The 12,426-nt window shown below is 40.8% G+C and overlaps 2 protein-coding genes across 2 annotated transcripts; one reads left to right on the top strand and one right to left on the bottom strand.

The window, feature by feature from the left end:
* The first annotated feature begins 1,209 nt into the window (after positions 1-1,209).
* bcas2 (BCAS2 pre-mRNA processing factor) lies at positions 1,210-3,724 on the top strand. The gene is made up of 7 exons (XM_028410148.1): positions 1,210-1,389; positions 2,047-2,139; positions 2,223-2,293; positions 2,461-2,622; positions 2,704-2,754; positions 2,867-2,947; positions 3,047-3,724. Exons 1-7 carry the CDS (start codon positions 1,297-1,299, stop codon positions 3,171-3,173), a joined length of 678 nt encoding a protein of 225 aa, XP_028265949.1. The 5' UTR covers positions 1,210-1,296; the 3' UTR covers positions 3,174-3,724.
* A 3,322-nt stretch (positions 3,725-7,046) lies between these two features.
* On the bottom strand, positions 7,047-11,601 carry otud3 (OTU deubiquitinase 3). Its single transcript, XM_028410003.1, has 8 exons — positions 11,446-11,601; positions 10,279-10,567; positions 9,388-9,536; positions 8,642-8,754; positions 8,432-8,554; positions 8,183-8,306; positions 7,892-8,067; positions 7,047-7,732 (listed from the first exon to the last, which is right to left on the bottom strand). The coding sequence occupies exons 2-8, from the start codon at positions 10,482-10,484 to the stop codon at positions 7,568-7,570; spliced, it is 1,056 nt and encodes a 351-aa protein (XP_028265804.1). The 5' UTR covers positions 10,485-10,567; positions 11,446-11,601; the 3' UTR covers positions 7,047-7,567.
* Between the last annotated feature and the right edge of the window lie 825 nt (positions 11,602-12,426).

Genomic DNA, 12,426 nt, shown 5'->3' with positions numbered 1-12,426 from the left:
AATGAATCTGATGGTAGAGAACTGCAACTGTATGTCCTGCAAACTACAATTAACTCAAAAGTGGACATAAGACACTGAACAGAAACAGCTACTTTACTGAAAGACTTGCTGTTTAATACCTATTGTTTAAAGCTGTACATCAAAGACTCAAATTTTATCAACACATTGATCCATGGGCTGCCACCACACACATAGCTCAGAAAAGCCGAGATGACTATTGATGATGTTGGTGTGCGCATAGTACAGCATAAAAGTTATCACATATTATAAAAAACATATCTGACTGAGTTGAAAAGTTATTCAGAAATGGACGCCTTCATGCTCTGGTATCAAGGTTTCACTGATTTGTGAAACTGAACAAATTTTATAATATAATATAATTTTTTGGCGGTCTCCTCTGCTGTTACCATAGTGACACACACAATCACACAATCAGAGCAATCCTTCACATCAGCATTCAAAGCAATGCTTCAGCTGCAGCAATCAAACTTGCATTTTCTTCAGGAAATGCCCTTTTCTAGTTTTATTTTATTGTTTACTGCTCTGGAGGGATTTGACTTGATTGATGATTATTCATAATATTGACTCTTATTTCACTTTGTACCTTGAGAATGTGTTTTGTTGTAATGGAAGTGATAACCTTAAAAACAAATACAAGACCTACTAAATACAAACATATTATGATTGTTATAATTGCATTTACCTTTTTTACATTTTCATGAATTGACTTTATTTTCTTTTTTTTTATTCATCTCAGAATCAGGATCTAATTCAACTTTATTTATTATAATTTATTAAGTAACCAGACACATTCAATGAATCTGACTATACTTTTGCACTCTACACTCTAGTGTTTTTGTATTTTTTCCTACATATATTTATATTTATTTAAATGTAATTTTAAACGTGTAATGTATAAAACCCATTCAGTTAAAGTCAATAAACAGCTGGGTTTAGTCTCAGTTTTCCTATTAGTTGTGAAGACATTGGTAGAATAGATCAGTTGTGTGGCTCTTTTTTTAGTTCTCCCAGGTCTTGTCTGTTATCAAATCCATTCACTGTGATTGCCACAGATTCCACTCTGATTAATGAAAAAGTGGCATTTCCATAACGACAAAGGGACTATTATTGATTACTATGCGGTTACCCTCCAGGCCGCTAGGTGTCATCGCACACAGAAACGCACTGTTACATTACACGCAGGCTTTTATTATGAAACTCGCCACCTTTAGTTAGCCGGTGGGTTGATTAGCAGGGACAGAAAGAGATTGAAAGTCGTTAATATACTGGTTACAAATGGCTGGAACGGCTTCGGTAGCTGGTGAAGTGTTTGTTGACGCCTTGCCGTATTTTGATCAAGGTTATGATGCAGCGGGTGTCAGAGAAGCGGTGAGTAAAGAGACGGGATCGTGTGTAAGCTAACCGCAGCATGCTAGCAAACCATGCTCTTTAGAGATGGTACCTTGAATATTGCTGTGGGGTATTTAGCAGTTAAATGGCAAGTGCATAAGTCACAGCAAACTGTTCCAACATTTTGTAATTAGTTGTTAACTGAAGTATATCGGTAGATGGTGTTTCACTTTGACTTAACTAAATAACCGTGAATCACTCTTACTGGCCTCAAGCCTTGTTTGTAAGAGGAAATGACTGTTGTCTTAGCTGTATTGTTTTATGCTTTTCAAAGACCTTGCTAAATATTGAACTACGATACTATAGTGCAGTGATGAGCAGCATTAGTAGCACCACAGTGACCAAATAATATCTACACAGATTTAGTTTGAATTCTAGATTTATTTAGCGTGCAACATGCAAAATTGAAGTAAATTACACAAAATGTACTTGTAGTTGCTGCACAGATGTAGTTTACAATAGATGCATGAGAAGCATGGATCACTTAATTATAACTTCACATATTCAAGTTGTGTTATCCTTGTCTGACCTCACCAAACACTGAGTGTGTTTTCACATGTCAAGACGTGAAGACATTTTTTATGTCTTGGCTCAGATCTGACACTTTTATAAAGACATTTCATTCTCATCTGGCAGGCTGCAGCGTTGGTTGAAGAGGAAACCAGACGGTACCGACCAACGAAGAATTACCTGAGCTACTTGCCTACTCCTGACTTCTCTACTTTTGAGGTGAAAAGCTCAACACACCTGGTTTATTTTATTTTATTGACTACCACATAGATAACAGCATTTCTTCTTTTTCCACCTTTCAGACAGAAATAATGAGGAATGAATTTGAGCGGTTGGCAGCTCGGCAACCCATGGAACTCCTGAGTATGAAAAGGTAAATGCTGCACAGTACAGGAGTGCTTTCATGAGTTGATATAAAACATCTCACTGCAAATGCTGCACAATGTGCTCCTGCAATATCACAGAAATACGCCTACTTTCAGCTGCCACAAATCATTATAATTACACAAAATGATATGACTGTCTTTGTTTTGTGTGTAGATATGAGCTGCCAGCACCTTCGTCAGGACAGAAGAATGACATTACAGCGTGGCAGGAATGTGTGAACAACTCAATGGCTCAGCTAGAGCACCAGGCAGTCCGTATTGAAAACCTGGAGCTAATGTCGCAATATGGAACCAACGCGTGGAAAGTCTACAATGAGTATGTGACAGCAGCTTTGTTTTAGACCTGGACTCTTGAGTATAACATTTTTCAACACATTGTCTTGGTTTCCTTCTACAGTAACTTGGCCTTCATGATTGAAATGGCTCAAAAAGAACTTCATAAATTCAGGTAAATTATAGCAAAGTATTTCGATAAATAGATACTTTATTGATCCCTGACGGGAAATTCAGGAATGCTTTTGAATGCTGTTACATCTGTTTTGATTTATTTTGGTACACAGGAAACAAATTCAAGATCTGAACTGGCAGCGCAAGAACGATCAGTTGGGAGCAGGAGCCAAACTGCGAGAACTGGAGTCCAAGTATGTTGTTTACAGAGCTCATGCATGTTATATCGCTGCCCGCAGGCAGTATGTAGCCGACTGCCCTTCATCTTAACATGTATATTTTTCCCCCAACAGCTGGGTGTCTCTAGTCAGTAAGAACTATGAGATTGAGCGGGCCATCGTGCAGCTGGAAAACGAAGTCACTCAGCTCAGACAGCAGCAGGGGGATGAAAACAAAGAAAACATCCGACAGGACTTCTAAGCCCTCACAGCACTGACAATACCCGAGTGCAACAGATGAACTTAGAAGCAGGTGTTGGAGGGGATGTTACTCTTGAGAAGGAGATCAAATTGTATTTTCAGTATGTTTCAGAAGGAGCTGCCCAGAAACCTCTATAACATCGGCAGAAATAATTTCAGCATTTTTTTAAAGCAAGACTTTTTCTCTTGAACCACGGTGGAACCCATCCATCATCTTACAATTGGAAACACACATTCACTCAGTTTAGTACAATTATAGCTATTTAATGCTAGCTACATTTTAGGATCAGTCTTTAAGACTGTTTTCCCATTGTACTGCTGATATACCAACATTAGCATTCAATTATTATGTGAACAGATCAGCTAATGTTACATAGTCTTGCTATGAAATGTGAATTATCAGCCTGTAGACTTCAGTCTTTGAAGCTGCCCTCCAACACAGGGTTGTGTTTGGCATAAGTGTAAATAGTCTTCATGAGCCCCACTGTGACTCGATTCTTGTCATTTTTTTAATGCTGTTTTAATAAATTGAACTTTTCTTATATTTCATAACACGTGGATGGTGTTATTTTTCAGCTTATCAGCTTGTGTGAAATACACTGCTCAAAAAAATAAAGGGGAACACTTAAAGAACACAATGTACACTCAACAAAAATATAAACGCAACACTTTTGTTTTTGCTCCCATGTTTCATGAGATGGACTTGAAGATCTAAACTTCATTCCAGATACACAATATTACCATTCCTCTCAAACATTGTTCACAAATCTGCCTAAATGTGTGATAGTGAGCACTTCTGCTTTGCTGAGATAATCCATCCCACCTCACAGGTGTGCCACATCAAGATGCTGATCTGACATCATGATTAGTGCACAGGTGTACCTCAAACTGCCCACAATAAAAGGCCACCCTGAAATGTGCAGTTTTGTCTCACAGCAAAATGCCACAGATGCCACAAGCATTGAGGGAGCGTGCAATTGGCATGCTGACAGCAGGAATGTCAACCAGATCTGTTGCTCGTGCATTGAATGTTCATTTCTCCACCATAAGCCGTCTCCAAAGGCGTTTCAGAGAATATGGCAGTACATCCAACCGGCCTCACAACCGCAGACCACGAGTAACCACACCAGCCCAGGACCTCCACATCCAGCAGGTTCACCTCCGAGATCGTCTGAGACCAGCCACTCAGACAGCTGCTGAAACAATTGGTTTGCATAACCAAACAATTTCTGCACAAACTGTCAGAAACCGTCTCAGGGAAGCTCAACTGCATGCTCGTCGTCCTCATCGGGGTCTTAACCTGACTCCAGATCGTCGCCGTAACAGACTTGAGTGGGCAAATGCTCACATTCGATGGCGTCTAGCACGTTGGAGAGGTGTTCTCTTCACGGATGAATCTCGGTTTACATTGTTCAGGGCAGATGGCAGACAGCGTGTGTGGCGTCGTGTGGGTGAGCGCTTTGCTGATGTCAATGTTGTGGATCGAGTGGCCCATGGTGGTGGTGGGGTCATGGTATGGGCAGGCATCTGTTATGGACGAAGAACACAGGTGCATTTTATTGATGGCATTTTGAATGCACAGAGATACCGTGATGATATCCTGAGGCCCATTGTTGTGCCATACATCCATGAACATCACCTCATGTTTCAGCAAGATAATGCACGGCCCCATGTTGCAAGGATCTGTACACAATTCTTGGAAGCTGAAAATGTCCCAGTTCTTGCATGGCCAGCATACTCACCGGACATGTCACCCATTGAACATGTTTGGGATGTGCTTGACCGGCGTATATGACAGCGTGCACCAGTTCCCACTAATATCCAGCAACTTCGCACAGCCATTGAAGAGGAGTGGACCAACATTCCACAGGCCACAATAGACAATCTGATAAACTCTATGCGAAGAAGATGTGTTGCACTGCATGAGGCAAATGGTGGTCACACCAGATACTGACTGGTTCTGAGTCCCCAGACCGCCAATAAAGCAGAAACAAAATGCACATTTCAGGGTGGCCTTTTATTGTGGGCAGTTTGAGGTACACCTGTGCACTAATCATGATGTCAGATCAGCATCTTGATGTGGCACACCTGTGAGGTGGGATGGATTATCTCAGCAAAGCAGAAGTGCTCACTATCACACATTTAGACAGATTTGTGAACAATGTTTGAGAGGAATGGTAATATTGTGTATCTGGAATGAAGTTTAGATCTTCAAGTCCATCTCATGAAACATGGGAGCAAAAACAAAAGTGTTGCGTTTATATTTTTGTTGAGTGTAACTCCAAGTCAGTCACTCTTCTGTGAAATCAGCCTGTCCAGTTAGGATCAACACTGATTGTGAATCAGTTTCAGCTGCTGTTGTGCAAATGGAACAGACAACAGGTGGAAATGAGGCAGTTATCAAGACAAGCCCTATAAAGGAGAGGTTCTGCAGGTGCTGACCACAGACCAGTTCTCTGCTCTCATCCTTTCTGCCTGATGTTTGATCACTTTTGCATTTTGTCAGTGCTCTCACCCCTAGAGGTAGCATGACTGTCAGCACAGTGTCCAGAGCATGGAGGAGATACCAGGAGACAGGCCAGTACACCAGGAGACGTGGAGGGGGCCGTAGGAGGGCAACAACCCAGCAGCAGGACCGCTACCTCCTCCTTTGCAAGGAGGAACAGGAGGAGCACTGCCAGAGCCCTGCAACATGACCTGCAGCAGGACACTGATATGCATGCTTCTGCTCAAACTTTTGGTGGTGGGTCAGTAATGGCGTGGGGAGGCATTTCTTTGGCACAGCCCTCCATGTGCTAGCCAGAGGTACCCTGACTGCCATTAGGTACCAGGATGAGATCGTCAGACCCATTGTGAGACCATGTGCTGGTGCAGTGGGCCCTGGGTTCCTTCTGATGCATGACAATGCTAGGACTCATGTGGCTGAAGTGTGTCAGCAGTTCCTGCATGATGAAGGCATTGATGCTATGGACTGGCCTGCCCGTCCCCCAGACCTGAATCCAATTGAGCACATCTAGGGAGGCCACACACACTACTGAGCCTCATTCTGACTTGTCTTGAGGAACTTCCACTCAAGTTGGATCAGCCTGTAATGTAATTTTCCACTTTTATTTTGAGTATGGTTCCAAATCCAGACCCCCATGGGTTAATAATTTTGATTTACATTGATCATTAAAAAGTTATTTTGTTCTAAATGTATTTCACTATGTCATAAGATTTTCAACTGGAATATTTCATTAATTGAGATCTAGGTGTTATTTTAGTGTTCCCTTTATTTTTTTTGAGCAGTGTATTTTCTTACCTCAGCTCAGTCAAAGCATCCAGTAGGCCAGTTCGTATATTAAACAAATGATCTTACTTCCAGTGTTAGAGACTGAGAGAGCCCCAATTCCCAAACATGGTTTTGCAGCTCCATAGCACACTCGGCACAGGGACCAGTTTCTGAAATTATTGACATTATTGCTACATGTTTGTATCTCAATCAAGAGGCTTGCAATCATTTATCCACCTTGTTTTAAAAAAAGACACAACTACAGTTGGACTAATATACAGTAACACATTTGGTCACCAGGAACAAACAAAAAATACAATTCAAGAAAACTAACAGCTACCTACCTGATAAATCAGTAGATCAGCTGCAAGTTAACAGTGACTAAAAATGTGAATATAAAACACTACCATTAAACAGGCAATTTATGTTCCTGTAAGGGTATATTTACAGTATAAAATTGTCAAGTTGACACTTGAAACTGGTCAAAAATACTGAGTAACCATGTTTTATATAAAGTGAAACTGCTCTATCATGCCACAAAATGAAAACCGACTCATGTACCTCATATTTAAAAGCATAACATCAGCCTGAATAATGCATAACTTCTGGTTCACACAGAAAGAGTTAATGATCATTTATTATGTATTGCCACATTCCAAAAACAGAATGTATAACAATCATCATTTATCTGCACTCATCCTTTACTTCTGGCTTTGATCGGCTCCAACAAACAGAAAAATTCGAAAAAACATTAACTCCATCTGTGGCAAATGGAAAAAGACTGGCAGAACAGGATTATCTGCATGGTTGTCGTGGAAAGCCAGATGTTCAGCATAGAAAGGGGTTAAATAGCTGCTGTACTGTAGGTAGACCAACACCAACCACAGATCCAGCCAAAGGGAAATCTAACAAAAACACTGGTAGTCATGCTCTGTCACTCTGATCTTCACTCATCTCTCTCACACACACGCGCAACCTTGCAGGCACCTTTATACTGTTTGCAAAGAAACTATAGGATTCTCTTTAGGAAAAGTTATTTTACTGTTATTTAGTCTGACTATGTGCAAAAGTTTGTGGACAGCAATTGCTAGAGAAGCGGTAGGTTTTTTTGGCCATGCTCCAGTCTATATACTGAGAGTGTTGAGAGCTGGTACTAAAGTAACAGACTCTGGTAGGTTCTGGTTCTGGTCCTGAATTCCTTTGCTCTGGAGAAACTTTTGCCGATGCCTCTCCTCTTGACGTTTTTTCTTCTCTTGCCGTTGCTGCTCTTTTCTTTGCTTGTTTGATACCTGAGGATAATGGGTACACATCACTTTAACTAAGATGTGTTCTGACAAGTGAAATAAAATGAATGGAATGTAATTATTTTCACTACTCAAGCAGACTGTGAAGTGACTGCAGAGAATAGCTTGAACAGAAAAAAATACTAAAACAGAAAAGAAATTCACCTTAAGTTTTTGTAAGTTGCTGCCCTCCGCTGGCTGTTTCAGGTCACTGCTATCTCTGCAGGTTGGGCACGATTCTGTGGCACAATTGCCCTGGCAGGACTGGCCCAGCATAGAACCAACAAGCCATTCAGCATTGATTGTTGCTGCACTCAGCTGGAGCAGATTCTCCTCATCACCTGGGGTAGAAACACAAACACTTGGTGGTTGGTATGTAAATGTGATGAACCAATGTACAATTTAGTTGACAGTCTAATTCTTCCTGCAGCTAATGATTGAAGTATGACCCCTGACCCTGGATTCCTCGATTCTTGATGGAGCTCAGGATCACGTTGTCCTCCTCTGATGCTATAGGAGCCTTTTTCTGTATGTCCCTCTGACCGTCCCCAAACTCACGCTGCTGTGAATTCTGCAGATTCTGGGAACAGCAATGACCAGAAAACATCAGAAGCATGACATAATTTCCTCCTGACCTTTACAGCAGTATCTGCAGTAACCCAAAATGACAATTTGTATATACTGTGAATATTGTAAGTTGTGTACCTCTATGCGAAGCTGAGCTGGACTCTCAGAGTTGTCTCCAATCCGCCTCACACTGTCATAATGATCTCCATAGCGGTAAGCAATGTGTAGCTCTCTGCATGCCTGCTTCTCTGCACCATTTATCTAGAAGAAAAACACAACATAAACTATATGGTGTTTACACAGTAATAGCACTACAGAGCACTTGACAGCCCAAGCTTCTGCACCGACCTCCCACAGTGGTGTGTTTAGCTGATGGATGACCACTTTCACCTGTTGGCTGCGAGCAAACGCCACAATAGCATCATTGCCAGCAAACGTACCGGGCTGAGAAAGGTTGGACACTGAAAAATGAAAAAAAAAAAAACTAATATTGACAGGTTTGTCTTTATAATCATATCATGGTATAATTATAGCAGCAGTATGTTTCTAAGAGACTGGTGTCCAAAACTCTCATATTTATGAAAATGTAAATGTGATGGATTATGATTGATGTGAATGATTGTGGTACCTGAATTGATAGCTAGAATTGGTCAAGAATATGTACAATAGAGAGAAAATAATATTTGTAATCTGTTGCAAGCAGAAGCAATCACCACCAGGGGTCACTGCAAAGTTGCTGGTCAGATTTGCACCCTATTGAATTTAAAGGGCCTGCTCATGTATGGGAATGTCGCAGAGTTGTTGAATGTGAATGAGTCTCTTTCTAATAATGCTTTGATCTTATAAGGTGCTTTTCAAGGCTCCATATTCACACAGTGGTGGTGGGAAGCTACATCTGTAGCCACAGTTTCCCTGGGGGACACTGATGGAGACGTGGCTGCCAGTTTGTGCCTACGGCCTCTCCAACCACCACCAAATATTCATTCATTCGCATTCACAGTGAGTGAGTAAAGTGCATTGCCCAAGGACACAACAACAACAACTGCCAAGCCACTGAATGACTTTTGTGGACTTAGTCCGTGTTTCGAACTTACAGTGCTGTGCAAAGGGCACATCATCCTCCACAAAGGGCTCAAAGTCTTGTCGGTGGGACATCATATACTGGACAGTCTCCTGGCGAAGCCGCAGGTGACCCCGGGAGTGACCCTCTAACTGGTCACCAAGAGCTCTGAACAGGCAGTTCCTGCAAGAGACAAAGGCAGTGACTGCTTGGACACTTGACAGGCTGTAATCAAAAAGATCTGAGTCTTAAGCTTGTTACATACACCACAAAAACAGAGAAATTTGTTTGTTTTCTTGAGATGGCAAGAACAAAGTCTGTTTTGGCCGGGACTTTTCATACTTCACAAGAAACGTGTGCAGAACTAATAAGGCCCTCCAGCGCACAGCGCATATCGCGCACACACATTCACAGGTTTTAAAGATGTGTCGCTGGTGAACAGTAGCAGAAGCAGCAGTTTAGGGTGAACATATTTGAGGTGGATGAGGAGGAAGATGTTGCTTCTATTTGAGATTTCACTGTTTTGCTTATTTGCCCAAATGTGAAATGAAAGAGGGATGATAACAAGCCAGTGATGTTCAGAGAGGTGGGCACGTAAATGCTCTTAGCCTTATAATAGATTGAACAATAGGTCTGGCAGACAGTATTGTTTGACCTGTGTGGATTCTGCACTGGTAGAGAACCAAGAAAAAAGTTATGCCCAGACGATGTGTCGAGAACAAGCAAGAGCTCCCAAAGCAGCGCTCCGAGAATAAAATGATGTCATTTTCTGAGAGCAAGAACAAATTTCTCTGTTCTCAAGGAGTACGTAACAAGTTTTAGCCACAAGTATCTCTGTAAAAAGTTGTCACTACAGAATCTGAGATGCTAAAGGACACAATGGGGGAGAAAAAAAATCTAGACAATACGTTTATTTGATTCTTACCCATCCCCAGGGACTTCCCTCAGTTTGAGCCCTAGCGCCTGGAGCTGGTTGGAGAAACTGACAAACTCAGCACCTTCATCAACATCCTGAGGGCGGTTCTTTCTGTCTTTCACGATTGCCTGACGTGCTGCTCGTTCATCCCTCTTGCGTTCTAGTTCACTCTTTTTATTGCCCCGTACAGGTTTTGATGTCTGTTTCCTGGACATGTTGGCTGCAATTCTGTCTGCAGACCTACAACACCAGATTGTGTCTTCTTACGGTTGGCACTTCATCAAACACTTCCATAAACCTGCAGCATATTAAAAGAAATGTTTAAGTTAAGACATACTACAGCTTTTTGTGAGATAATTCACTTTAGGATTAATTAAGCATATGAGTATCGTTGTTGATGAAGGAAACATAAACACACGGTATCAGTAATAAGAAAGATTGCACATTTCAGCCAGTTAAATGGAAACCTGCAATTTGCAAGACATAAACATTCAGAAGGTTGAAGCAAGGCAACCGGATGTTTCACTGCTCATCCAAGCAGCTTCATCAGTTCAAACTGTTTGGTGGGGAAACAGTTTATATGTGGTCTCTACCACAAACTCAACACTGCAACACAACAACAATATAAACATCCAGTTTAGCGTGTCTGGTGTAAAATGCATACATTACTAAACCTCATCAGAATATCTGATACATTTATTATTAGCCATTAGCTATATATTGCGTTGTTTTGGCGTGTCTTGTGTTAATCATATTTATGTTGCAGTGTAATCTTTTAATGTCAGTGGCTTTCAGTGTAATTTTGCCAAAATCAAGACATACAGTCAATATAATTTACGTACATGACGAATAATAAGACACTATCATGCTGACTTATTTCCGTTTTGGTTAGTGGAGAAGCTTTAAAACAATACGATTAGTTTTGCTATAAATGTAACAAAGTAATTAATAGTGTTAACTGCCCAATACATACTAAGCTAGTATCTTTAATTCTTAGTTCATTAATTCAGACGTGTTTTTAGTGTCAGGCTGTTAGCTAACCTTAAGTTCGACAGCTAGCAGCTAGCTTCAAAGTAGCAGCTGGACATTACATAACAACTCGTTTACTGTCGTTTGTAGTACAAACATGGTAGTGGCCCACCCAATAACTTAAATTCTAAATATGTTTATACTTACATTTATGAAAGTGCGACCAACACGATATTTCTCCGTTTTGTTTTTTTATGTTTTGGCTCAGTAAAAAGAAATGTAGTGATTGTCCGATTTTGTTTACAACTAAAGTTCCGCGTACGTATACTCATGTACGTCAAAACGTACGGATGATGAAGAGGTACAAACTTCATAGGCAAAAAGCGATTGTAAATGTCTCCAGGCTATTACTGAATTTAAAAAAAAATGTTATATTGAAGGAAACTCGTTATCGTTTATCTTTTAGTCTATCCTCTGTGAAGACCTCCAATTGCACTTAAACTCTTACAAATCTTCTCAGTACCAATTCCTTCTAATGACTCCACACAGTCAGTGAGTGTAGGATGTGGGGGAGGAGTGGGCTGAAGCGAAATAAACAGGATGTTTGCCAAAAAAAAAGAAAAAGAAAAAAGACCAGCAGACACAGACAAAAAAGAAGTAGCCTCAAGACATTAAACTGCATCACAAAACAAGAGGAAACGGGGGACTATTTCTTCCAAAACTACAGAAACACTATATACATTTATACCAGCTAGCCTATACCAGAAACTGTCCATACAGCTGCTGATGTAAGATTGTGTTCATTTATTACTCACAGTTGAGTGTTGGCAGAACAGATGTGTAATGGCCTGAAGGCTATCCGTGCATTTGTGTATATCACTCACCTGAGTGGAAGAGAGGAGCAGGCAGCCAAGTGTGACTAAAAGACAACATATCATCTATACTGCATCTATGTAGTGTGTGAGTGTGTATAAAAACCATCAGAGCACAACAAATTGTTTCTTTTCTTGACCAAATATCAGGCATCATTTCAAAGCACTATCATATGACTGATGTTTTTTTTTAGCAAGACATCTTCACGAGCTTTACTGACTGCGTCAGCATTGCTATAAAAGGGTTTTTTTATTGGTTGGAGTCTCACAAACTCAAGTTTTGCTTTAATGTTAGAGATCTTAGGCTCACCACTTT

Source organism: Parambassis ranga, chromosome 7, assembly GCF_900634625.1.
Source record: "Parambassis ranga chromosome 7, fParRan2.1, whole genome shotgun sequence".
Taxonomy (NCBI): domain Eukaryota; kingdom Metazoa; phylum Chordata; class Actinopteri; family Ambassidae; genus Parambassis; species Parambassis ranga.
Note: the sequence above shows the minus strand (reverse complement) of the source record. Positions and strands in the feature narration are given on the sequence as shown.

Bases quoted from the DNA above. Each gene is read 5' to 3' on its own strand.
- otud3 (XM_028410003.1), bottom strand. From the start codon at position 10,484: ATGTCCAGGAAACAGACATCAAAACCTGTACGGGGCAATAAAAAGAGT. The intron at 8,755-9,387 runs GTAAGTTCGAAA...TTCATTTTTCAG, and splicing joins TGTGCCCTTTGCACAGCACT to TGTCCAACCTTTCTCAGCCC. The intron at 8,068-8,182 runs GTCAGGGGTCAT...TTTCTACCCCAG, and splicing joins CAAGAATCGAGGAATCCAGG to GTGATGAGGAGAATCTGCTC.
- bcas2 (XM_028410148.1), top strand. From the start codon at position 1,297: ATGGCTGGAACGGCTTCGGTAGCTGGTGAAGTGTTTGTTGACGCCTTG. The intron at 1,390-2,046 runs GTGAGTAAAGAG...CTCATCTGGCAG, and splicing joins CAGCGGGTGTCAGAGAAGCG to GCTGCAGCGTTGGTTGAAGA. The intron at 2,623-2,703 runs GTATGTGACAGC...TTCCTTCTACAG, and splicing joins GCGTGGAAAGTCTACAATGA to TAACTTGGCCTTCATGATTG.